The 26,433-nt window shown below is 37.6% G+C and overlaps 1 protein-coding gene and 1 pseudogene across 3 annotated transcripts in view; one reads left to right on the top strand and one right to left on the bottom strand.

Moving 5' to 3' along the window:
- Window positions 1-26,433, bottom strand: part of PPP1R12A (protein phosphatase 1 regulatory subunit 12A) — a 159,886-nt gene that overhangs the window by 83,997 nt on the left and 49,456 nt on the right. For all 3 annotated transcript variants that reach the window (XM_075551229.1, XM_075551230.1, XM_075551231.1), the window contains exon 2: window positions 10,464-10,594. In XM_075551229.1, coding sequence (XP_075407344.1) covers window positions 10,464-10,594 — 131 coding nt within the window. The remainder of the gene's footprint in view (window positions 1-10,463; window positions 10,595-26,433) is intronic.
- On the top strand, window positions 21,172-21,666 carry LOC142450548 (ubiquitin-ribosomal protein eS31 fusion protein-like; annotated as a pseudogene).

Genomic DNA, 26,433 nt, shown 5'->3' with positions numbered 1-26,433 from the left:
TTGGTTCTTCAATGTCATTTTGGTACAAGGTATGCTATACAAGTTCAGTTCATTACCTGCCACTAGTAAACCCAGAGAAATAAAAGAAATATGGAAATATTTCCTAGAGAAAATTTTAGAGTTATCAAGAATTTAATTTTACCTGGTTCCATAATCAATGCCCATTGAAGCAGTAGTCAAGAAATGAAATGACTTAAGGCGCTGGGAAAATCTGCAAAAGATCTCCAAAGTTATGTGCCTGGCTCAAGACATGGCATTTTCAAAAGAATAACTAGAGAAGAATCAGTGCATTTGAACTGTAGTGTTGGTGAAGAATATTAAATACACCCAGGTTGGCCAGAACAACAAATCCTACTTGTTGCTGTTTCAGCTCCAGGTTCCCCCTGAAATCTGAAAGTAGTGTGCCTATGATAAGCTGAAATGGCACACAGTGAAGAAGCAATTACCATTAATTTGTATGAGGAAAGATCTTTGAGCATTACCAGGCCACCAAAATAACCTAATAAATCTTATCAAACAACACACAGGCCTGAAAGAAGACTAACATACAGTGTGCCCAGCTATGGGGCCTCAAAGCTGAGTGCAGCTTCCAGAGGAATAGGCCTGCTGATAGCATTCTCACTCAGGGTGCGCACGCACTGCCTCTTCAATGGCTTGCTGGAAAACACTGAACCCTAGTTTCACCTTTCAACTTCTTTCATAAAAGCAAAAATCCTCTTTGAATTTCTTTCCATTAGTGAAAACAGATACTAATGTAGGTCTTTGTAAAAGCAAAATCTCTTAGATCTGTGAACCTTCAAAAAGTGGGCGCGATACCTTTTCTCTCATTTAGTGAGTACACTTTCAGGTTTGTCTTGTCGATCTTGGAGGGTAAAAGAGCAGACTTGAAGAGTTAGGCCTGTCCAGGCTGAAATCCCAGCTCTGCCACTTATCTCTGGGATTTTCTCTCTGGCTCCATTTCCTCATATATAAAGTAAGAATCATAACACAGACCCTACTATCCCTTACTCAAACCCGTTATGAGAAAGATAATGTTGTATATTATATAACATCTTATCACAGCCTGAAGTAGTACTCCATTATAGAATTTTAATAGTTCTATGGAAATAAAAGCCAATATGTGGGATAAGGCTGAAAACTTCATCGTATCAGTCAAGATCATAGTTTGTCACCGAACTTGCACCCCTGCCATGACCCCCATTTTTCAGAGCTGCTGGGCGTGGGAATTGTGCACAAAGAGTTGGAGAAAGGAACCAAATCCATCGTGTAATGGTGAACACTCTGGACGCTGAATCCAGAAAGGAAATACAGTACATTTTCATGATTGTCGGAAGGCTGAAATGTATTTAAAGAACTTCCGTGTAGTGGCAAACACATAGTAAGTACTCAACAAATGTAAATGATCACCATTACCACTTTAATTTTTCCTTTTACCTTATAATTTTATGTAAGTGAGTCACAATCAATTCTATTTTCGGAATTTCTCTAAGATCTGTCCCACTTTCAACCTCACTGTTATTGCCCTAGTTGTCTAATCTTCCTCAGTGTCAAGGACAGTCTTATTAAACTACATTGAGGACCATCATTTCCCTAAAACAGTGGTTCTCAAGGTTCCTGATGCCCTGACCCTTTCATACAGTTCCTCATGTTGTGGTGACCACCACCCCCAACCATAAAATTATTTTGGTTGCTACTTCCTAACTGTAATTTTGCTAGTTATGAATCAGGCGACCCTTGTGAAAGGGTCATTCAACCCTCAAAGGGGTCGCAGCCCACAGGTTGAGAACCACTGCCCTAAAACTGAACCACCATTCAGTCTCACTAGGTATGACACTCACATTTTTCTAAGCACAGGCCCTGGTCACTCTCTGTCTTACTTGCTATTTTCTCCATGTTCTACCATCAGCCCCTCTCACTGAAAAACTGCACCAAGGAACTCCTTTGATACAAAGCACTCAGAGGCTGTATTTGCTTAACTAGCCAGAAAAGTTGATAAAAATCAGGAATCATAAAATATAGCGCATACATGTAATTAAAACATTTAAAAGGGAGCCCCCTTCTCTAGTCACTAAAAATCCATGTTGTCTTTCTTAGAAAAAAAAGAATCACACAATGTATTATCTAACACTTCAGTGTATTTTAAAAATGAAGCAAGAACTCCTAAATACATAATCCTTCCAGATTTTTATCATTTTTCTTTGATTCTTTAGTGTCTTATCCCCATCTATTTACATAGCAAATTACATGAGTAGGGCCTTGTTTATACAGTCTTTCCAAAGCATTCAACCGAGTTATCATAGCAAAATTTTTCTTTTTGTACACATTTAACCAGTTCTGAGGGTATTCAACTAAATTATATAATCACTAATGAGTTCAACATGCAGTACCAGAAAAAAATGAGTTTAGAAGAAGTCTATTCTGTAATGTTCAGCGCATAAGGGTATCCGTATGTCAAATGTTAGTTAATAAAGTGCAGTCAGTTACATATTATTTCTCACTTACAAATAACCTAATTTTTGTCAGGTGCCTCCTATTACACATGAACAAATATCCTACTCACCAGTTAATTTATGAATGAATATCACACCTCTAAAATTATTCTAAACAAAATTAATCATTTTCCTAAGTGTTCTTTGTACATCTCCTGCTCCATTTGATTCTATTTTAATATTAGACTCAATTGTCTTCACATGTACCTATAAGCTTGAAGATGAGGTATTATTTTTTTAATAATTAAATCATTTTATGGGACTTGTACAACTCTTATCACAATCCACACATACATCCATTATGTCAAGCACTTTTTGTTTCCCTCTTCATTCTCAAAACATTTGCTTTCTACTTGAGTCAACCTTGGCATCAGCTCCTCATTCCCCTCCCTTCCCTGCTTCCCCTTCCCCATGAACCCTTCATAATTATAAATTATTATTATTTTGTCATACCTTACACCGTCAGACGTCTCCCTTCACCCCCTTTTCCACTGTCCTTTCTCCAGGGAGGAAGTTATATGTAGATCCTTGTAGTCTGTTTCCCCTTTCTCCCTCACCTTCCTTCCACCCTCACGGTATTGTCCCTCTCACTACTGGTCATTAGGGGTTCATCTGTCTTGGATTCCCTGTGTTTCCAGTTCCTATCTGTACCAGTGTATGTCCTCCAGTCCAGCCAGATTTCTAAGGTAGAATTGGGATCAGAATAGCGGCAGGGAGGAAGCATTTATGAACTAGAGAAAATTGTATGTTTCATCATTGCTACACTTCACCCTGACTGGCTCGTCTCCTCCCCGTGACCTTTCTGCAATGGGTTGTCCAACTGCCCACAGATGGGCCTTGGGTCCCCCCTCTGCACTCCCCCTCATTCCCAATGCTATGACTTTTTTGGTCTTTGATGACTGATACCTGATTCCTTCTATGCCTCAAGATCTCACAGGCTGGTGTGTTTTTTCCATGTGGGATTTGTTGTTTCTCAGATGACTGCTTGTTTATCTCAAGCCTATAAGACCCCAGACTGTCTATCTTTTGATAGCAGGGCACCATCAGCTTTCTTCACATTTGCTTATGCATCCGCTTTGTCTTCAGCAATTGTGTAGGGACAGGCTGGTGTGCTTCTTCTATGTGGACTTTTTTTGTTTCTCAGTTAGATGGCCACTTGTTTATCTTCAGGCCTTTAAGACACTGTATCTTTGATAGTTGGGCACCATCAGCTTTCTTCACCACATTAGCTTGTGCACCTGTTGTCTTCTGAGATCGTGCCAGGAAGGTGATCATCTCAGACTGCCGAATTGTTAGAACGAAGTGTTCTTGTGTTGAGGGAATACCTGAGTAGGGGCCCACTGTCCATCTGTTTCATTAATACTAAACCTATAGATACATGTACATAGATCTATTTCCCCCTTATCGTATATAAATATATTTACATCTGTATATGCCTGTATTTAGGTCTCTATAAATGCCCTTTGCTTCCTAGTTCTTTCCTCTATTTCTTTGTACTTTCCTCTTGTCCCACCATCATGTTCAGCCTTCAGTTGGGTTTCAGGAATTCCTCTTGGTTATACTGTCCTTGATCCAACCTTGTCAGACCTCCTACACCTTCCCTGCCTCTGATTTTGGGTCACTTGTTGTTCCCTTGTCCCTGGGTTTATAAACACCCACTTCCTTTCTTCCACCTCCCCCTTTGAACTGTCATCCGTTGTCCTCTCATCTGGCTTGTTTATCCCGCCTATCCCTTCAAGGTAGACATGCAGTGACAACAATATGCACCAACACAAGACCAAATACAACAAAGCAACAATAGAAAATAAAATAATAGCTACAACAACAAAACCTTATAAATAGTTCAAGGTCTATTTGGTGTCCTTTATGAGTGCTTTCCAGGTGAATCTGATGAGGTGCCATGCCCTGGCCCCACATTTATCCCTTGCATTCCCTGGGGACCTCTTTGCTCTGCTCCCCCTACCCCCCCGCTCTGATCCCTGCCCCCAGTGGCAGGCTTTGGAATAGTGAGCTCAGGGTGGGCACAACTCCCACAGTATGTCTCTAGTGTCGTCTCCAGTGGTGCTATAGGTCAGTGAGGAATGCTGTTTCCCGTGGAGTGGCCGGCCCTGTGGTCATCTCTGTGCATTGCTGCTCTGAGAAGAAACATTGTCCTCAGGGCTTGGTGGGCCAGGATGTGCTTCACTCTTTTTTTTCCCTCCCCCCTCATTGGCTCCTGTGTGCTCTGATCAGACAAGTCCCTCTCCTAGAGCTGTAGATTCAGTGCTGTTCTCTGAAGTGAATTCTTCTTGGGGGGAGGGTGGTGCTGTCCACTTAGTTGATAATGGGACTGGCCCAGAAGATGAGGTATTATGCTGCAGTCATTATTGTATCACACAGTATTAAACACTATTATTGGGAGAAAACTATGATGTGAGGGGGGATTTAAACATCCAACAAGTTGTTTAAAAAAGTATATAATAAAGAGAAGGAAAGCTACTAAGAATGTGTTTGAGAATATTAAATCTTTAGGCAAATATATCTTATTATTTTGGTTGGATGCAAAAAATTTTCTTGAAGAAATCTGTAATATTTTCCTATGAGTCTCAACTTAATTTCACTTCCTAATGTTTTTGATCAAAATATGGTCTATTTCATATTAAAAGAATCTTTTAAAAATTATTTTACATATAACTTTGTCATTCCTGAAAATATACACAGTAAAGCAAATACCAAATCAAAGCTTTGATATCTACAAATGTTGATACTAATTCTTCAAGCTGTGCAACCATTCTCGCTGCATTTCTGATCCGCCCCATTAACACTAACCCCCTATTTCCTGAAGTTCCTATCTATTGTTTCCTGTTGCTGTTCCTTTGATCATATGTAGACTATTCTGAGAACAATGCTCAAAGAGCACATTTTCTTAAACTAGTTAAGCTAAACTACTGTTTGATTTAAAATGAATTTAAGGGATTTTTTAGTTTTAGACTTAAATATCATCTCAGGGAAATAGTTTTAGAGGTCATTCATTCTCTGTGGCGTCAGAGAGTCAAGAATCTGAAATTCTATTCAGAATTTTCTCCTTTTGAACAGGATTCTTTTATAGAATTTCTGATCAAAATGTTCAATAATTGTAGACAGGCACCACCAAGTTCTTCTGGTCTCATGACATATGAGGCAATTAGGCTTCTACCAGAGAACAAACTGTAAAACCACTAGAGGTGTCTGAACAAAAATGAGTTTTCTGACCTGCAGTAAAAGGATCACTGTGGCTGCAGTGTGGAAAACAGATGGAGCAAGAGGACAGTTAGGGTTAAAAGAAGGTAGCTGCAATAATTACTATGGAAACTAATAATGTGTAGGATCATAGAAAAATTTAAAAGTGTTGAAATTAGTTAGATACCTTTGAAAGTTTTTTTTTTCCCCTCTAACCCTAACCCACTTTTAAAGGTTTTGAAAAAAGAAAGCTTCTGGACCCTGTTTTCTGTTTATGAAATAAAGGTTATATGAAGAAGAAAAGCCAAGTTATAAATAAGCTACCACAAATATTTAAATGCCAATGTATCATTATATATTTAATTCTTTAACGATCAAGTGAAAAAGCTAATGCAACATTTTCCATGCTGTGAATGTTACTGTTGTTGTCAGGCATAACTGGTTCTGAATGACAGCGACCCCATGTACAACAGAACCAAACACTGCTCGGTCCATCCTCCCAACACGGCGGCCCCATGTACAACAGAACCAAACACTGCTTGGTCCATCCTCCCAACACGGCGACCCCATGTACAATAGAATGAAACACTGCTCGGCCCATCCTCACTACACAGGGACCCCACGTACAACAGAACGAAACACTGCACGGTCCATCCTCCCAACACGGCGACCCCATGTACAACAGAACCAAACACTGCACTAAGAGTTTCTACTATGGGGTTGCTATTCGCAGTGAGCCTATGCACAACAGAATGAAACACTGCACAATATCCTGTGTCAACATCACAATTGTTTCCATCCCTGAACCCATTGTTTCAGACACTATTTCAATCCACTTCACCGAGGGTCTTCCTCTTTCTTTGCTACTCCTGCCCTGTACTAAGCATGATATCCTTCTCCGGGGATTGGTTTCTCCTGACAATATGTTCAAAGTATGTAAGACAAAGTGTCACCATCCTTAATTCTATGGAGCACTCAAACTGTACTTATTTCAAAACAGACCAATTTGTCCTTTCAGTAGTCCACAGCGCTTCCAATATTCTTCTCCAGAACCATGATTTAAAGGCATTGATTTTTCTTTGGTCTTCTTTATTCGGTGTCCAACTTTCACAAGCATGTGAGGCTATGGAAAATACCATGGCTTGGATCAGGCATACTCTATTTCTCAAAGTAACATCCTGGCTTTTCAACACTCTTAAGAAGGCTTTTGCAGCAGATTTATCTAGGGCAGCATATCCTTTCATGATCTGACTGCAGTTTCCATGAGCACTGACTGGACCCAAGCAAGACAAAATCCTCGACAACTTCAACCTTTTCCCCATTTTATTACTTATATTTACTTTATACGTGAAATTACTTATTGGTCCAGTGTGAGGATTTTGGTGCTCTTCACACTACGTTGTAGTCCATACTAAAGGCTGCAATCCTTGATCTTCATCAGCAAGCGCTTCAAATTCTTCTCACTTTAAGCAAGCAAGCTTGTGTCATCTGTATATTCCAGATTACTGGTGTTAATAAGTCTTCCTCCAAATCTGATGTCATGTTCATCTTCATATAATCCAGCTTCTCTGATTATCTGCTCAACATACAGGTTGAACAAGTATGGTGTGGGGACACAACCATGACACACACCTTTCCTGATTTGAAACCATGCAGTATTTCCTTGTTCTGTTCTCACAACCACCTCTTGAGGAAGGTACAAGTTCTGCATGAGGACAATGAAGTATTCTGGAATTTTCATTCTTCTAAAGGTTATCCATAGTGTATGATACACACAGATGTATCTGCTAGTCAATAAAACACTTGTCTGTCAGTTTGTTGTACTGTGGAGGTTTGTTTGTTGCTGTGATGTTGGAAGCTGTGTCAGTGGTAATTCAAATGAGTCGTCACCCAAGGCTTACAGATTTCATGTGGAGCTTCTAGACTAACAACAGACAATGAAGGACTTGACTCCCCACTTCACAAAAAGCAGCCTCTGAGAACCTTATGAATAGCTTCAAAACATTGGCAGACATTGAAGGCCTAAGGAAAGGAAGCAGAGCATTGTGGGAGATAAACAGGTGTGAGGGCACTCCATAGGGGACTGAGGAGGAGCTGATTTTTCAAAGTAGAGTCAAACATGGTGATATGAATGGAGTAACTCCTGTGCGAGTGCAGCCTTTGGGCTTTTCACTTGCCGATGGGGCACAACTCAAAATGAGAAGACACAGCTGCAAAAATCTATTAAGATTGGAAGTCTTAAAAAATGAGATGGAATGTGTAAAGACTGATATACTCGGTGCTAGTGAACTGCAATGGGTTCTTCTGAATCAGAAAATCCTATGGTTTACTATGCCAGACGGACATGATCAAGAATGGCATCATGTTCACTGTGAAAAAAGACATTTCAAAAATCTACCTAGAAGTACAATGCTGTCTGTGATATCATTATATCCAACCACATTCAAGGAAACCTAATCAATATGATCATTCAAATTAATGCACCAACTACTAAAGTTAGTGATGATAAATTGAAGAACTTGGCCAATGTTGTATTCAAGATGAACTGATAAGTACTGGTCACTGGAATACTAAAATTGGAAATGGAAGAAGGAATAGTAGCTACAAAATATGGACTTGGTGACGAAACAAAGCTGGAGATCGCATGAAACAAGTTTGCAACACCAATGACATGTTCCTAGCAAATACCTGGTTTCGACAACACAAAAGGCGACTATACACACGGACTTCTTCAGATCAAATACACAGAAACAAACTGACGACATATGTGGGAAGAGATAATGGAGCAGCTAATTAGCAGCTAGAACCAGCTCATGGCCTGGTTGTGAAACAGATCATCAATTGATCACAGATATGTCCAGGTTGAAGTTAATTAAAACAAATCCACAAGAGTCAAAATGTGACTTCAAGTCCATATCACCTGAATTTCAAGAACATCTCAAGAACAGATTTGCTGCATTGAACACGAATGACAGAAGACCTGATGTGCTGTGGGGATGAAATCAAGAACATCATCACAAAGAAAGCAAAAGGCATAAAAAAGATGGACAGACACACAGAAGGAAGTATCACTGTGAATGTCAGAAAAGACTCTGAAATTTGCTCTTAATTGTATTGTAGCAGTTAAGGCATATGGAAGACATGAAGAAGTAAAAAAGCTGAACAGAAATTTCAAAAGGCAGCTTAAGGAGACAAAGCCAAATATTACAATGAAATGTGCAAGATCTAGGATTAGAAAATCAAAACAGAAGAACCCATTCAGTGTATCTTAAACTGAAAGAATTCAAGTAATAAATTCAAGCTTTGAGTTGTAAACTTGAACGATTATATGAGCAAAATATTGAATGATGTAGGAAGCATTAAGATAAGATGGAAAGAATACCAGTGGTATAGCTGTCAGCATCACAGCAATACACGAGCCGCCACCATACAACAAACTGACAGACAAGTGGTGGCCCTTACTCTTAAATTCATTTTAAATTGGGTGTTCTGTTATTCGTCACCCAAAACACAAATGACACAATGGGCTATCAGTCAAGTCTATGGGTGAAAATGTTTCTGGGGGAAAACCACTTTATTTTCTCAAATTCAGAGGCATGAATAAAATGGGGAACAAACAAAACATCTTAAGAAACAGGTTGAGGCTTTATTTACAGTTAAAAACAATACCCATTAAGTATTTTTTAAATGCCAAGTACTATATTTGCTCAATTATTTTACCTAACCATCACAAAAATCCTAAGAAATACTATCCCAATTAAAGAGGAAGAAATGGAAGCATAAAAAGTTTGACTAAATCTTCTTTCAGGATAGACAGACATTTTCCATTTTCAAAAGGAAGTAGAGACCCAAGTCTGTAGAGCATGAAAAGTATAGGAAGGAGGTTAAGAAACTTGAGAAACAGTTATTCTGAGCAACCACTGTTGGGCAAAGGTCAAAGGACCACTTATTTCAAATTAAAATAAATAAATAAATTGGGGCCTAGAAGGAGGAAATAAATTACCAAAAAATGCATTGCAGTTAGTGGCAGCTGGAAATAAAACAGCGTAAAGAGAGGAGGCAGAAATTGGAGTGAGGTAACTACAAGCAAAGAGCAATAAGGGCTGCAGGGAGACCCTAGAAAATGGATGAAATGGGCAGGACTTCCTAAGGCCTTAAAGAGCGCACAACTTTGCCAACAACTTGATTTTGGAGTTTTGGCCTCTTAAGCTATGACAGAGTAAATTTCCATTGTTTGGGGCAATTAAATATGGCAGTCCTGAAAAATTAATGCACTACTAATTAGAGGTAGCTAAAAATATAATGATCTGTTTTCACTAAATATTCTAAAAAATACATTTTTAGGAAACAATTTTTGAAAACACAAAACAAAACTGGATAATGAATTCTGTATCATATTCTCCCTATAGCAGAGTAACCCAATAGAGAACGATTGTTAATTTCTCTTAATGTATGATTATGTAGAAATAAGACTGGATTGCTAAATATTAATACTGAATCATTTGACAATGTTCTAGTTATCCTCAAAGAACAAGAAATGGGATGGAAAAAGGAAAATCATGCAACTACATATATTAAGACACAAAGTACTAAGAGTCAACGGAAGGACAAGATCTGACACTGGGTGGAACCACTCATTCATCCTCTTTTCTAGAAATAATGAAGTTCATGGTTTATTTTAATATAAGCCTTCAATCATTTTATCTTAAACACAACTATAAAATTTCAGGTATTTAAAGAGTATTTAGATATAACATAAATTCAGAAATGGCTTACTCTGCAATATCAAGATATCCACAGGAAGCAGCTGCATGTAATGGTATCCAGCCTTCATTATCAGGTTGATTAATATTTGCTCCATTTTCTACAAGAAACTTCACCATATCAACATTGTCATCAATGCATGCCTAAAATCAAAATGAAAAGCATAATTAGAACATTTTGAATGAACATAATTCAAGATAAAATCTCTACTTTGTAGTATTTACAATATAAATAAATATTCTCAACAAGTTAGTTTGCTGCTATCTTGATTGTAATGACATACAACAGGTCAAGATAACAAAACCAAATCCACGGCCATCGAGTTGATGCCGACTCACAGTGACTCGAGAGGACAGCGTAGAAATGCCCACCCAACTTTCCAAAGACATAATCCTTCACAGGAGCAGAAGGCCCCACCTTTCTCCCTTGGAGCAGCTGCTAGTTTTGAACTGTTGACCATGCAGTTAGAAGCCCAAAGGATAACCACTATGCCACCAGGACTAACTAAATTACTGAAGTCCTTGCTTAGATATATACACAACACTACTGGATATGACTAAATTCTTGATGACAACCCAATTAGGCAAACAAGTACAAACTAAAAAGAAAACAAGACATTTTAAGTACCAATAATGTCCCTAGGGCAATGGTTTCCAAAAGTGCTCGGTTGTGGTCCTTCCAAAAAGATAATGGGTAAACATTATTTTCAAAACAGTTCTGAGATATGACAAAATAACAATCTGTGGATTATCAAGGGCTCATGAGGGAGGGGGGAGCGGAGAGGGAGGGGGAAAAAAAAAGAGGACCTGATGCGGAGGGCTTAAGTGGAGAGCAAATGCTTTGAGAGTGATTAGGGCAAAGAATGTATGGATGTGCTTTATACAACTGATGTATGTATATGTGTGGATTGTGATAAGAGTTGTATGAGCCCCTAATAAAATGTAAAAAAAGAAAAGAAAAAAAAGAAAATGATTAGGGCAAAGAATGTACAGATGTGTTTTATACAATTGATGTATGTATATGTATGGATTGTGATAAGAGTTGTATGAGCCCCTAATAAAATGTTAAAAAAAAGAATTCATATAAACACACACACACACACACACACACACACACACACACACACACACAAAACCAGTTCTGAGATACTATTTCTCCTTTTCACTATGCTGACAATTACTTGTGGGAGAACTGTTGATGCCTTAGCACAGATAAACAAGGTTTTTTTCTTTGTTTTAAAATTTTTTTTACTTATTATGCCCCTAAATACAGTAAAAATTAGAAATTTTATTAAATATTGATCCTGGGGTACATATATTTTAATATTCTGTGGAATAAGAGGAGAAGTATCAAGTATTTCTGCTGCATTCTTATGTATGATGGTTATCTTGAAGAAGTTCTTAAGTGATGGGTTTGAAAGCTGAATTAGCAACTTTTTCCATGAAATACCATTTTTCTTTGAAATGAATAGCAAACTTTAGCTATGTTAACTTGAATTTCAGCAGCCAATTTCTTGTAAATGAACAAGATAAGCACTAACAGTCTTTCTTGCCATTTATAGAAAGCAAGCTTCCATGAGAAAACAAATTATTTTAATTTTTAAGTTTGTTATGTGATATGGATGTTATTATTTTAAAAGAGCATACACATTTGAAGACCTCATTTTTAATCTATAAAACATATGCTAGTATTATGAAGAATTTTTCTTTCTAAAATTCCCATGTCATGTTACTCTTCATACTACATTCAGTCAATGGGTGGTGAAAGTGGTTAAGGTTTTTGGTTGCTAAGCAAAAGGCTGGAGGTCTGAGTCTGCCTAGGAACACCTCAGGACAAACGTTTGCTGATCTACTTCAGAAAATTCAGTCACTGAAAACTTTATGGGAGCACAGACAGTTCCATCACGACATACCCAGGGTCGCTATGGTAGTACTGCAAAGTGTTAGGAAAATAGAAAAAAATAAAGATCACATCATTAATCAGGAGGCTTGTCTATAATTATTTTCAAAATTCACAGGCAGGGACTGTGAAAACAGAATTTTCAGATAATGAAAAATTTCCACGAACCTTGTGAAGCTCTTTCTGTAAGAGTCACAATAATAAGCCACAAGTTTAATAATTCATTGTAATGGTCATACCAAACTCATAGAAAATATTCATGATTGTAGGACTTATTAGGAAGATAACAGATTAGAATTCAAGATTAGGAATGCTCAGGATATGGTTTGTCCCGTCAGGACAGTGTCTTCCCAGCCACACCTATAGGCAGGCTTTTCTCTCTTATCTTTGGCTTCTCAGTCACTTAGCTCCTGGCCTCCATCTTATTAGGGCAAAGGGCATACTACTCGATCATAAATCTGATGGTAGTCAGCTTTCGTTTCAGGGATCAGCAAATCTAGTTCTCCCAAGTAAGTGCCTGTAGGCAGCCCATGGACAAGACAAGCCAGCCTCCTGCTCTCTGCTTTGTCTTCTGGCTGGCTCTTAGTTCTGCCACTGCCACTCCTCTGCCTCTTTTCTGGTGTCACAGTTTTTGGTTTCTAGATCTAAAAGGTTCAATTCAAAGGTGTTTTGAAGGAAAAAAAAAAGACTCCACCTCTGAGTCTTTTTTCCTCATGGCAATGAGATTCCCCATTCCTGCTTCTGAGAAGGACATCCGATTTGGTGAAGTGGAGGAAGGTCCTCAAAGGGTTGGATTGACCCTGGCTACAGCCATGAGTTTATACATAAGAACCATTGTGAGGATGGTATTGGGCCAGTGGTGCTTTGTTCTGTTGTACAGAGGGTCACTATGAGTCTCAACTGACTCGACCATACCCAACAACAACAACAACCATATAAATCAAATATAAATGCCAAAAAATACATTATATATGAAGCTCAACTTTGTGACATAAATTGTTCAAAATGTTCTCCTGAGCATTTATACTGTACACTTGAGAAACTAGCTAGGAATTTAAAGCTAACACACACACACACACACACACAGAAAAAGAAAGCTAACACATGCAGCACATTAAGAGAAATATGACTTGCTGACTAAAAACATGACAAAATTTCATCAGTTTATTGAGCCATATGTGGAAACAGAGCTTAAATATAGTCCCAAATATTATCTGACATATTTTACTTAAATTTTTTCTTGAATGCTTATAGGGAGAAATTATCAGTAATAAATGGCCATGTGAAGACATTTGTTCAATTACAAATCTGACAGTTCTGTCAACTTCAGGGATAAATGAATTTAATACACTAAGGTAAATATATATGAAAGTTCTGAGTCAATTTTCTTAGCAAGTTGTTTAAATTCAAACTTTTTTTGATGGAGCATGAGGCACACAAGGAGTCCTGCGAGCACTGAGGGTAAGCAAAGGGCTGATAAACACAGGTAGTGAGTGGTTTGAACTCACCAGCCTGCTCTCCAAAACCCTACAGAGGGTGTAACAGAGTTAGGAACCGACTAGATGGTAACAGGTTTGGTCGCATATAAAGGCAGTCCATGGATTACAAATAGGAGTCATTTCTTTGTCTCCAAGGATTTGTAGGTAACTCAGAAACAAGGCATATGGTTCTTATTTAATCTTATTTTGGTGCAAGAAAAGGCTTTAAGGCTTTTCAATGATTTAAAAGCTTCATGTGAAGAGAAAGTGATTTTGTTGAAGAATCTGTAAACAAGTAGGGGATGGTTCAATTTTTTTAAGAGAGAGCAAATTTATGGTACCATTGAAGGGCAAATAGATATTGTCCACAATTAGATATATATTATGCACAGAGTACCCTGCATATATATAGCTTGAAAAAAAATCACATTTCATTCTTAATCAGAGAAAAACAAATGTGGCGGCACCAACTGAGTAATCAATTACAAAATGAGCAGCATCTGAAATATATACAAATGTTTTTGTTAAAAGAAAAGATTCTAGAGGGAGATTATTTGCTATTAATACTATTTTGCCACCTACTAGCCTTGTATTTTGGGTAAATTATTTACCATACAATGTGCTATAATTTGCTCTGGAAAATGGTAATACATTAACTGCTCTCCAGTCAGTGCTGACTCATAGTGAATTTATGTACAATAGAACAAATATTACCTGTGAGTCAACTTCACACTGATGTGACCCCATTGTTGCAGCCACTGTGTCAATATATCTTGATGGAATTCCTCTTTTTTTGTTTTTTCCATTTTTTTATTGACCCTCTACTTTGCCTATCATGATAAACATTGTGGTCTTTCTCCAGGGATTTATCCCTCTGAAATAACATACCAAGAATCTGGGAGACAAAATCTCATCAGCCTTCATTATTTTTTCCTTCTGTTTTCGCTATCCAACATTCATGATATTTAGTGAGAGAATGAGTTAACTAGCTCATTGCATTTAAACTTACTTAAGGTTTTTTATCCTTCCACATACTTATCACATAAGAAAGTAAGATCTAGGCATAAAAATAAAATCTGCACTCTGCTACCACCTATTTACTATTTTCATGTTCGCCCTGCTTTTTTATGACCAGTATTAATCTAGCAGGCACGGTTCTGCCTTTGTGAATGAACACTATTTGAAGTCTTGTCGTAACCCCAGCCCTCACTATTTGTGTAAAACAGTGTCCAGTCACTTAATCCTAGCCCCAATTTAAGAACAATTCCTTCCTATGCTACAGCCCTACTCAATACCCTCAAGACGAGGTCACTGAAGACATGGGTGCTAGAGCAAAGTGTGGTGAAGAAGTCAGATGGCGTCTGTCAGAGAGAATATTGCATGGGGTCTTAAAAGAAGGTTTGTTACAAAGCAAGTAGTCATCTAAGTGAGGCATAAACTAAGTCCACATGGAAGTACCAGCCCAGTCTGTGTGATCTAAGGATTTTAATAATAAAATCTAAGTCTGGAGAAGGCAATGGTACCAGAGTTACAATTCTGAACACCCAATTTGCAGAAGGCTATGGAGGACAGTAGAAGCCCAAAATCCATTTGTAGGGTTAAATCTTTGACCATAATCCAGAGATGTAAATAACCTTGCTATTAGAGAACACTGTAAAGCCGATTATGGAACATGTAGTTAGGTTAAAATGTAACACCTTGTCATTTGATCTTTCTTTTGACTTATTCTGAATTTGTTCCAGATTTTAATATTTTATGCTCTCTTTCAATGGAAGTTTTTACCTGTTTTGTCATTGTTACAGGCTTTTTTGTTTCTTGTGTTCTGTATGTTTCCTCAGTATATGAAATCTAGACTGAGTAAACCTACAGAATCAGTAGCTGGATTAATAATTACCGAGCAGCGTGCAGGGGAGGTTGGGGAGAATGAGGGGCAATGAGTAAGCGGAAGAAGAAAATGTTTTGAAACTGATTGTGGTGATGATTGTATGACCATTCCTAATGTGACTGAACTTTAAATTGAATTATCACTATAGAATTCATAATATGTGAATTATAAACAAATAAAAATAAAATAAATCTTGTACTCAAAATGGGCATACACTCTAGTGATAAAATGCTGGGATACATCCTTTGGACCAAGAGCCCCTGTTGCTGAGAACCTCCTGCAGGAAGGGGAAGATTGATAACAAGACACATGAAGACCCCCAAGAAACCGCGGGCTTACAGATACTGAAAGAAAAAACACACACTTTCCCCCAGAGCAAATTTGGAGGGAAAGACTTCCCCAAGGGGTGGTATCTTGCATTTAGACTTCTAATTTTCTAACTGTGACAGAGTGAAGTTGCTTGGTTAAAGCAATCCAGTTGTGGTGTTTCTGTTCTAAGCAGCACTCGATTGCAAATACATAATTTGGTACTAGAAGAGTGGAACACTGCTGTAACAGACACCTGAAGCATGGAAGTAGTTTATACCTATCGGACAAATGAAAGTGTGTCACTGGTTTTGTTCTCTTGACAACCCAGCATAACACAGTCCCTGGTACTGAGAACCTTACAGATGGATCTAGGGCAACACACTTGAGAGCTCCAAAAACTGCCAAGTCCACAGAAGTTGAAAAGAGGCAAGGACACTCTCCCATTGACCACCGAGGTTTAAGACTTGCTCTAGAGCTGGTGTCCTGAATCTGGACTTCTAGCTTCCTACCCTGTAAGAAAACTATGTTTGCAAAAGTTATCCACCTGTGGTATTTCTAGTATAGCAGTACAAACTAAGACTAAAGGAAAAGCACTTCTAGAATTTACAATCCTTGGGAATTTATTTTTAAAAACTAAACATCAAGAATTTTCTTACAAATTTTTAGATTGATTACATATTAAACATTAACACATGAGTCATCTACTTAGGGTATATGTTCTTGTTTGCTGACATGTAAGTACATAGTAAATGTACAAGTACATAAGTACATTGTGAATAGATGGGTAGTGAATCAAAATATTAATTTTGCATAAAGTTAGTTATGGCCTATTTGTGTGTGTGTACATAATACTATACAAAGTTCTGTGTATTACTACTACCTCATGTGTTCTGGTTCTTTATCCCATATAGATTATAGTTCTTTATGAAGAGTGGAGAGAAAAATGTATACAAAATTCCATTTTTCTCCCATGGAATGTTTTTGGTTCTGAACTGCTGACCAATGTGTAACCACTATGCTTTGGCCTTTGGACTACAATCAAATGTACCCTATAAGGCACAGTTTCCAATGCTTCAAATCTTTATGCAAGTACACTGTCATAATTTAACAAGTGCCTAAATCTATTTAGGAATATAATAAGCAGAAAAATGAAAACATACAATTCAAAATTTTAAAGTGCCATAGTATTACCGAAGAAAAAGTTAGCTTGTAGAGATAAGTTAAGAAAAACATTAAAAAATTTTTATTGGCAGATTAATTCATATATCATCAAATTTATTTGTTCAATCATATTGAGTTGTGCAATCATTTCCACAATAAATTTCAGTACATTTTCTTCTCTTACTCGTTGTTGTTAGCTCCCCATTTCCCCCCAAACCTCCCTTGCCTAAGGCAATTATTAATCCAGTTAACTGTCTCTATGGATTTATTTATCCTGGATTTGAGATACAGAAAATCATACAATGACTGGACAAAGCAGAAAAACTTCAATAATAATAATTATTATAATGCAGAAAATATTAAAAACTGAGACTATATCATAGTCAAAGGGCAGATCAAATTATTACATTTTAACCTAACTACAGCTGCCACAATTGACTTCTATAATGTTCTCTGTTAGTAAGACTCTGATAAGGGAATTCATGGGAGGCTTAATCCAGGTATGGACCCTGAAAATTGTGGGCTACATGGTCATCTATAGTCTTCTGCAAACTAGGTATTCACAAGTTAAGCTCCAATACCATTCCTTCCTTGCATCCGAATTTTATTATCTACAATCCTTGGCTCACACAAGCTAGTGCGCTTCTTCCATGTGGTCTTAGTTGACCCCAAACTTAGCTGGCTGCTTCTTTTATTTCAAGTCTTTATAAAGTCTCCAGACAATTTTCTTTCTGATAGCTGTCTGCTTTATTCACCACACTTTGTTATAGCACTGCTATCTTCAGTGATCTCTTCATGAGAGCAAGTATCGAGTAGGGCCATATGTCATAAGAACTAACTGTTCCTAGATTGAGGCTAGAATTAAGTGTGAGCCCCAAATCTATTCACATACCTATGATTTCTGTAAGTTTCTGGTTCACCTTAGAAATAGCTTCATTTTCATTTTATGGTACAGAACTTTAAAATCCTGCTCCTGGGGCACAACGTAATTCTACTGATGATGCCATTAATTTTGTCAATGGTATAGAATTTAAAACCCTGTTGAGAAAAGGAAAAAGTATAGGCTAGCCTCAGACTGCAATAAATGAATTGTTGATTTGCACAGATTATCAAGTCTTAAGTAACTGGACACTATTTACAAGAATGATGGGGGTTGGTGACAGGACAAAACTTTCAATAACACTCATTTTACAAAGGCAGAATCATGCCTACCAGATTAATATGTGTCATAAGAAAGCAAGGAGAACATTAAAATAGTATAAATACAGGTAGTCCTTGGACACTATTCACTGGGTACCCTTTAACGCAAGAGATACTAACTAAAGTCCAAGACCTCTTATTCCATAACACTGGGATGGCAGTTGTCTGCTTCTTTTCATACTAGGGCACTTAATTTCATGGAAGTTTATCAGTTCTTTAAATTGGCTAAAGGTAATTTGAGGTTAAGCATAAGAAATGTTTATGCCTGCTTTCATTCAGGAAAATGAGCAGCAGCAGCCTGGAGATTTGGTTAAGGAGAGAGAAAGAACAAGACTAGTTCTACGGAAAAGGGGAAAAACAAGAAAGATTTTAAATGGCAAGATGAAGCCTGATTTCAAGTCAAACAACAACAACAACAACAAAAAAGAAACAGTAGCCTTTACAAAGAACTTGTTTGAGCCTGTATTTCACAGAAAATAGCTCACTCAACCCTCAATAATTCCATACATACTATTATTATTCCTATATAATAACCAGTTGGTAAAATCTGGATTTTAAACCAGCAGTTTGCCTCTAACCATTTATTAAGAACCGATCAAATAAAATATAGTATTATCCATACAACAAATTCTTATGCTAGTATATCCTCCACTTAAAAAGGAAAGCTAACCCAGGGAGGAGATGGGGTAACTGATGTTACATTGAGGGGAATTATAATGAATGAGATGAAGCAAAATGTGTATGAATTACATGTAATACTGGTGATTTACTCTGTAAACCTTCAATCAAATCAATACAAAGTTTTCAAAAAATTTAAAAGAAGCTCTTTTTGGGTTAATATGGCCCAAATTCCCAAATACTTAATATATTTTAAACATACATTTGTTCATATAGCATAATAAACAGACTGGACTTTCTCCTCCTGTAAAGAGTTATGGTCTTAGAAACCCACAGGGGCACGTCTACCTTGCCCTACCAGGATAGCGAGAAAAAATGAATGGTACAGCAAGATGTAGAAACCAACTCAGTGCCCTTCCTTTCCTGCCTCTCTCAACAGCCTAATCATACAGAATGGCAAAATAAAAAACAGGCTCTGAGTTCCTCCTACCTGGTCATTTTTCTCACTCCAATGACAACCAAAACATGAAGAACTCTGGAAATGCCCAAATCAAACTCATTGTCATTTAGAAGATTCTGACTCACAGTAACCCTGAAGATGGGGAGAACTGCCTGGTGGGTTTCCCAGACTACAACTCTTTACCTCAGTAGAAAAATCACCTTTCAGAAAAACTACATCCCTCTATTTTCCTGAAGGCTTGTCTTACATCCTTTTTAATACTTGCTTTCTTTGTATTTTTATTAATCATGATTTTATAGTCATTTATGGTACAGATACCATAACATTCCATAGCTCAATCACATCAAGCAGTATTGTACAATTGCTATCATAATCAGTTTCAAAACATTTTCTTTGTTCTTTGTAACAACTTGATATCAGCTCCTCTTTATCCCCTCCCACCATCCCCCCATGCTTTACCCCCCACTGTAATAGTTTTTTGCTCTATCTTACACAATCCAATATATCCAGTCACATACAATTCTGTGATACAACTTAATACTGTCTTAGTCAGCAATTTTCAAACAAGGACCAGAAAAAACAAACAGAAAATACCTTATATTTTGGTGCTTTGATGTTGCAATCATATAATAATAAAAAACCTTGTTTGACAATAAAACTTGGTCAATTACAAAACAGAACTAAATAAATTTAGAAATCAACACATGATCAAAAGACAATAAATGAATCAAGAGAATGTAGATATCAATTCTAACAAGGTGACCATATTAAGTGTTAAAAAATGTAAAGAAATTATAGCAAAAAACCCCCCCGAGTATTAGTTTCTTTTTTCCTAGTTAATCATCAGCTGAATCTGTCTAAAATTGACATGTGGTATTAAAATTCCTATTATAATATCCCCATAGCCTATTATCTTAACCTTACAGGAATCATTAAGGAAATAAAAGTATCTAGTTTTAAAGAAAATATTCTAAAAATTAACAATTACTTCAGTTTTCAGTATCTGTCCTTTTGGCAAATTAAAGCAAAACAACATGCATTCAGATTAAAATTGCATGTGTAAGAATGCTTTTTAACAAAATATCAAAACTATAAGCATAGAATGACTGTGGTATGGTTTTCCTTAGTTGAATGATTGTGGATGATCAACATTCACTGTTTAACAGTTTTTAGCATATGGCACAGTTGAAAAGAGCCAAACCCTGCCTGTGAGAAACTGAGTCTATCAAAAATAAGCATATACATAAATTACAAAACAATATAATCTCTCTAATCTCAAATTCTTCTCATTCAGAATTCTAGACTGTATTGATTATTTTGTTATATATATCTTAAAATCCTCAAGGTAATGTTAAGTACATAAAATCTAAAACTTAGGAAAAGGAGAAAATTTTGGGAAGGAAACAGCAAAATATTTGTTATGCATGACATGAAAAAATAATGCAGGGGAGAAGCAATCTAAGGCCTCAGAATTACATTCCTACAGTTTTATTAAATAAGAGAAAAAATACAAGAGGGAGAGTAGAATTAAAAGATAATGGAGTCCCCTCATATATCTAAGAGAAGAAAAACTGGTAATTATGCTATATTCAGGTATGCTTTGACAAAAATCAAGAATGAAGCTATGAATTTATGACGAAGAATCTTAGGGTGTAAAAATCTTTGGATTGTTGCCAAAGATCCACCATCTGTGGTGGCACTATCGCCAGGATGCAGATCTTCGTGAAGACCGTTATGGGAAGACAATCCCTCTTGAGGTTGAATCCTCGGATGCGATGGAGAATGTGAAGGCCAAGGTCCAGGGCACGGAGGGAATTCGTCCTGATCAGCAGTGGCTAATCTCTGCTGGCAAGCAGCTAGAAGACAGACATACCTTGTCTGACTACAACATTCAGAAGGAGTCCACTCTTCATCTTGTACCGAGACTCGGTGATGGTGCTAAGAAAAGGAAGAAGTCTTACACCACTCTCAGGAAGGACAAGCATAAGAGAAAGAAGGTTAAGCTGGCCGTCTTAAAATACTGTAAGGGGGATGACAACGGCAAACTCAGCCGCCTCTGCACGAGTGCCCTTCAGACGAGTGTGGTGCTGGGGTTCGCATGGCCAGCCCTTTGACAGACACGGCTGCGGCCAGTGTTGTCTGCCCTGCTTCCACACACCAGAAGACAAGGAACTGTGCTGGTTAATAGGGGCCATGAACATTTAAAAAAAACTCTTTGGATTGTTTTAACCAAACATTAGGTTGGTTCGTCTATTGTTCTGAGATCACTGATACAGTGATAGAGCAAGCAGGAGTTACTGCTTCCAAGACACAATATGAGAAGAGCACTGGACATCTGGCGAACAGAGGGGAAAACACAAAGATGTCATTGATTTTTCAAGTATCTTCAAAACAGTGAAGACGGGAAATAGTGAGATAGTAAGTAGGCCTCAACTGGTCAAATATTTACTAATAGAAATTTTGGAATATAAAATGCCACAAAAAATTTCAGTTTTCTGCTTGTCAAAGTAGCTTCTAAAATACTAGGAGGCCTACTACCTCATTATATTCCCACCCTTGCAATAAGCTCCTCCCTTTGAGAGTGGGTTGAACAGAGTGACGTGCTTCTAGCAAAGGTGAGATGGACATTATGGCATGTCACTCTAGAGATGAAATGATAAAATGACTGCAGCTCCACCATGGGCACTCTCTCCACTCTCTAGGTGGATGCTCTCTGACATTCTCTGGGGTTGCAACTCAAAACCTGGTAGAAGCAACTGCGATGTCAAGAGGCAGCCCTTTGCACAGACTCCCCATAAGACCAAAGCCTCAGCAGACAGCTTAAAAAAAGCCTCATGGCGGTAGAAAACCACACCCAATTTCTGACCCGTAAGAAGAGATAATATATACCTCTGTTTTAAGTTTCAGAGTACTTTAATATGCAGCAATAATAGTAAATAAAAAAAAAATCAAACTCACTGCTATTGAGTCAATGCTTACTCATAGCGACCCTATGGAACAGGGTAATAAGTACAAGGAGGCTTCAAAACGTTCATGGATAAATAGAATAAACAGATAATGCAATTCCCCCACAAACTTTTCAAAGCCCCCTAGAGCAGAGTTTCATGGTGAATGGAAATGTAGAGGGCATTTATATCAGTTTTCATTGCTTCAGTTAATACCCAGGTATATCCAAATGCCATCTATTTTTTTCCCTAACCCGTTTCTTTCTTCTGTATTCTCGCTCTTCTTAAGTAAAAACAACTAATCCTTTAAGCCAAGATTTATCTAAACTTATACCTATCTCTACAAATTCAAAGCTCTAATCACCTCTTACTGCCATTGAGTCAATTCTGTCCCATGGTGACCCTAGGGACAGGGTAGAACTGCCCCTGTTGGTTTCTAAGACTCTTAACGGGTGTAGAAAATCTCATTTAACCCCTCCCTCTCAGAGTGACATTTCTTTAACATGTTAAAACAATTTACAACTGTTACAGCGCTACCAGTACTGACATAAAATCTGAAAATGTGCCAAAATAGTACTCACGGTCCATTAGTAAAAACAGTATACAAAAAAGGAATCAAACCATGGCTATCTTTATTAAAAACTCCAGCCTATGGCTGTCAAATCAATCCCGACTAACAGACAGAGAAGTGCTCCGTAGGGTTTCCAAGACTGCAGATCTGTAGGGGAGCAGACTGCTACATTTTCTTAGGGTACTGTTTGGTTCACAGCGCTGCCCTCCTTTCAGCAGCACAGCGCTTACCAGGGTAGGGTTCCCACCTGCCCTCAGAAATAGTAAATGTTATTACTTCAATGTCTACGTTTGAAAGGAACCCGGGGTGCAGTGGCTAAGCATGGGGGAGAAAGATGTGAGAGTCTATTTCAATAAAGATTACAACTTTGGAAACATTATGGGGCAGTCAGACCCTGTCCTAAAAAGTCACTCAATGGATGTCAGAAAGAACACAATGGAAGCAGGTTTGGTTTGTCTTTGATTTAATTTTCAAGAGGATGGAAAGGAAATAGCACGGTAAGAGAACAGTTACCTTTAATACATTCTGTGACATTGAGGGAAATATATGAAATCTTCTTTTGTATAATTCACTCATTTATTGTTTCCCCAACTCTTCTAAGTTGATGATAGTACTTTTACATTTACAGACAGTAAAGCACGGATTAAACATTTCTTACTATCGATGCTGTCAAGTTTCTTTTCTAACATCTGCTCTTTAATCACCAAGCACACTATTTTTATGTTTAAGTTCAGGTATGCGTGCTTAGAAACACTGTCCCATGAATACAATGGAGCTGTAATATGATAAATGAGTGTATCACTGCACTGATTTCCAACTTAAGAATCTGCTGATCAATAAAGAATACTGAGAAGCTGATACCAAGGGCTCAAGTAGAAGGAAAATGTTTTGAAAATGATGATGATAAAATGTACAAAAGCACACCAGCCTGTGCGATCACGAGGTGCCCAAGGGACCAGGTATAAGGCATCATGCAAAAAAAAAAAAAGAAAATATATATATATGTGTGTGTGTGTATATATATACCATAGTGAATGAAGGGGGAAGTGCAGAGTGGAGACCCGAGGCCCATTTGTCGGCCACTGGAGATCCCCTCATAAAGGGGTTTAGGAGAGGAGATGGGTCAGTCAGGGTGCGAGGTAGTACGGATGAAAAACACAGCTTTCCCCCAGATCCTGGATGATTCCTCCCCTCAGCTACCATGATCTGAATTCTACCTTGCAGGACTAGATAGGGCAGAGGTTGTACACTGGTGCATATGGGAGCTGGAGGCACAGGGAATCCAGGGTGGACGATACCTTCAGGACCAGGGGTGTGAGGAGCGATGCTAGGAGAGAAGAGGGTGAGTGGGTTGGAAAGAGGGAACTAATTACAAGGATCCACATGTGACCTCCTCCCTGGGAGATGGACGGCAGAGAAGGGGGGGGGGGGAGAGACTCCGGATAGGGCAAGATATGACAAAATAACAAACTATAAATTATTAAGAGCTCATGAGGGAAGGGGGAGCGGGGAGGGAGGGGGAAAAAAAAAGAGGACCTGATGCAAAGGGCTTAAGTAGAGAGCAAATGCTTTGAAAATGATTAGGGAAAAGAATGTACGGATGTGCTTTATACAATTGATGTATGTATATGTATGGATTGTGATAAGAGTCGTATGAGCCCCTAATAAAATGTAAAAAAAAAAAATAAAGTCCTGGAAAAGTGAAAAAAAAAAAGTACAAATGCGCATGACACAATGGAGGATGTATGGATTGTGATAAGAGTTGTATGAGCCCCCAGTAAAATGATTTTTTTAAAAAAAGAACTAATAGTGAGGTGTCAGCTAAATCCACATGGAAGAAATACACTAGCCGGTGTGATCCTCCAAGACCAGAGGAGGAAACGGTCTTAAAGCCTAAATTCTGAGCACATGGTTTAAGGCTACGAATGACAATGAAACTCCAAGATGCATTTGCAGAGTCCTCAGGTAGATAAAGCCTTGGGTGAATCCCCTCTGACCATTGACCAAGGACGGCCACAGCCTTCCTATCAGAGTGCATAGCATAGTGATTTGTGGCAGATGTGGGTAGTTAACAACTTATCATGTTTTCCTTCTTTGACCCAATTTTAATTTATTCTTAATTTTATTATCTTCTGCTTTCTTTGGATTGATGTATTCTTATGTGTTTTTTGAGAGGTGGTGGTGGAGGATATGTTTTTATTTGAAATTCAGGATAGATAAATCTATCGAGACAGGAATTGTATTAACAGTTCCTTAAGGTTATGGCAGGGGAGGATGGAAGAAATGAGAACTGAATGGAGATAATGTTCTAAAATCGTGGTGATGATTGCAAAACTCGATAATATGTTTAAACCACTGAATTTTATATAGTATGTAATTATATGTCAATTAAACTATTAAAAATAATGAACTTATATTTTCATATTATTTTGTACCTTTTTGGTGGGAAATTTTATATGTAGATTTTAGGAACCATTAATTACAAAGAGCCAAGAAATTCTTTAAAGGCCTTTTTATTGTCTGTTTAAGCTTGACAACCAATGGTTAATATGGCTGACTAAATTCACTGCAAATTAGATTTTCATCATTCAGAATGGTATTCCAACCCATCTAAAAGACTGTGAAACATACAGGTAAGTAATTCTGTATGAAAGACATAGGCTAAAAAATTCTGACAAAATATTCTCAGATAAAACTAAATCCAGCATTAAAACCCTACAAAAACATACTTTTATTCTAGTCACATACAAAAAAAAAATAGATCGAAAGAGTTGCCAACTGCAGTTGCCAATAAAATTATAAATTTTCAATTCTCTCTTAACACCAGACTTAATTATTTCTCTGGAGAAAGGGAAAGGGTTACTCTGAATATGGCTGAGGCACTGCTGCACTCTACCAATTCCTCAAATTAAGTCTTCATTCGACAATCTTATCTATGTTTTCTCACAGTCTAGAGATTAATCTCCCTTCATTTTTTTGACATACTGAACATAACCTGTCCTAACATGCTTAAAAAACAACAAAACAAATATCTATTGCCATCAAGTCAATTCCAACTCATAGTGACCCTATAGGATACAGAATTGTCCCTTTGAATCTTACAGTTTGCAGCCCAACATGTAGCCACTACACCACCAGGACTTCTGGTTTAAGACACTGTAAGATACCTATTCATATTTACGATCTTGGCATTCTTTTTGCTTTTCCCACTACCTGTATTATACTGTCAGGCTTAAAGGAAAGGGCCTCCTCATCTCAGTTGCAAATGTCTTTATAATGTAATATTTAAAATTCAGTAGAGAATAATTCAGTCTTGAATGGAAGAAACTCCAAGTATGATTTAGGTTCTTTATTTGATTAAAAAAAAATAGGTTGCTGAGGCTGTGTCACCTGTAGATAGAGCCCTGGTCTTGGAAATTAATATTTCCCTTGTCATGCTTGCAGATTATATATAGG

This window comes from Tenrec ecaudatus, chromosome 6, assembly GCF_050624435.1.
Source record: "Tenrec ecaudatus isolate mTenEca1 chromosome 6, mTenEca1.hap1, whole genome shotgun sequence".
Taxonomy (NCBI): Eukaryota; Metazoa; Chordata; class Mammalia; order Afrosoricida; family Tenrecidae; genus Tenrec; species Tenrec ecaudatus.
The sequence above is the reverse complement of the archived record's forward strand: the minus strand, read 5'-3'. Positions and strand labels throughout refer to the sequence as shown.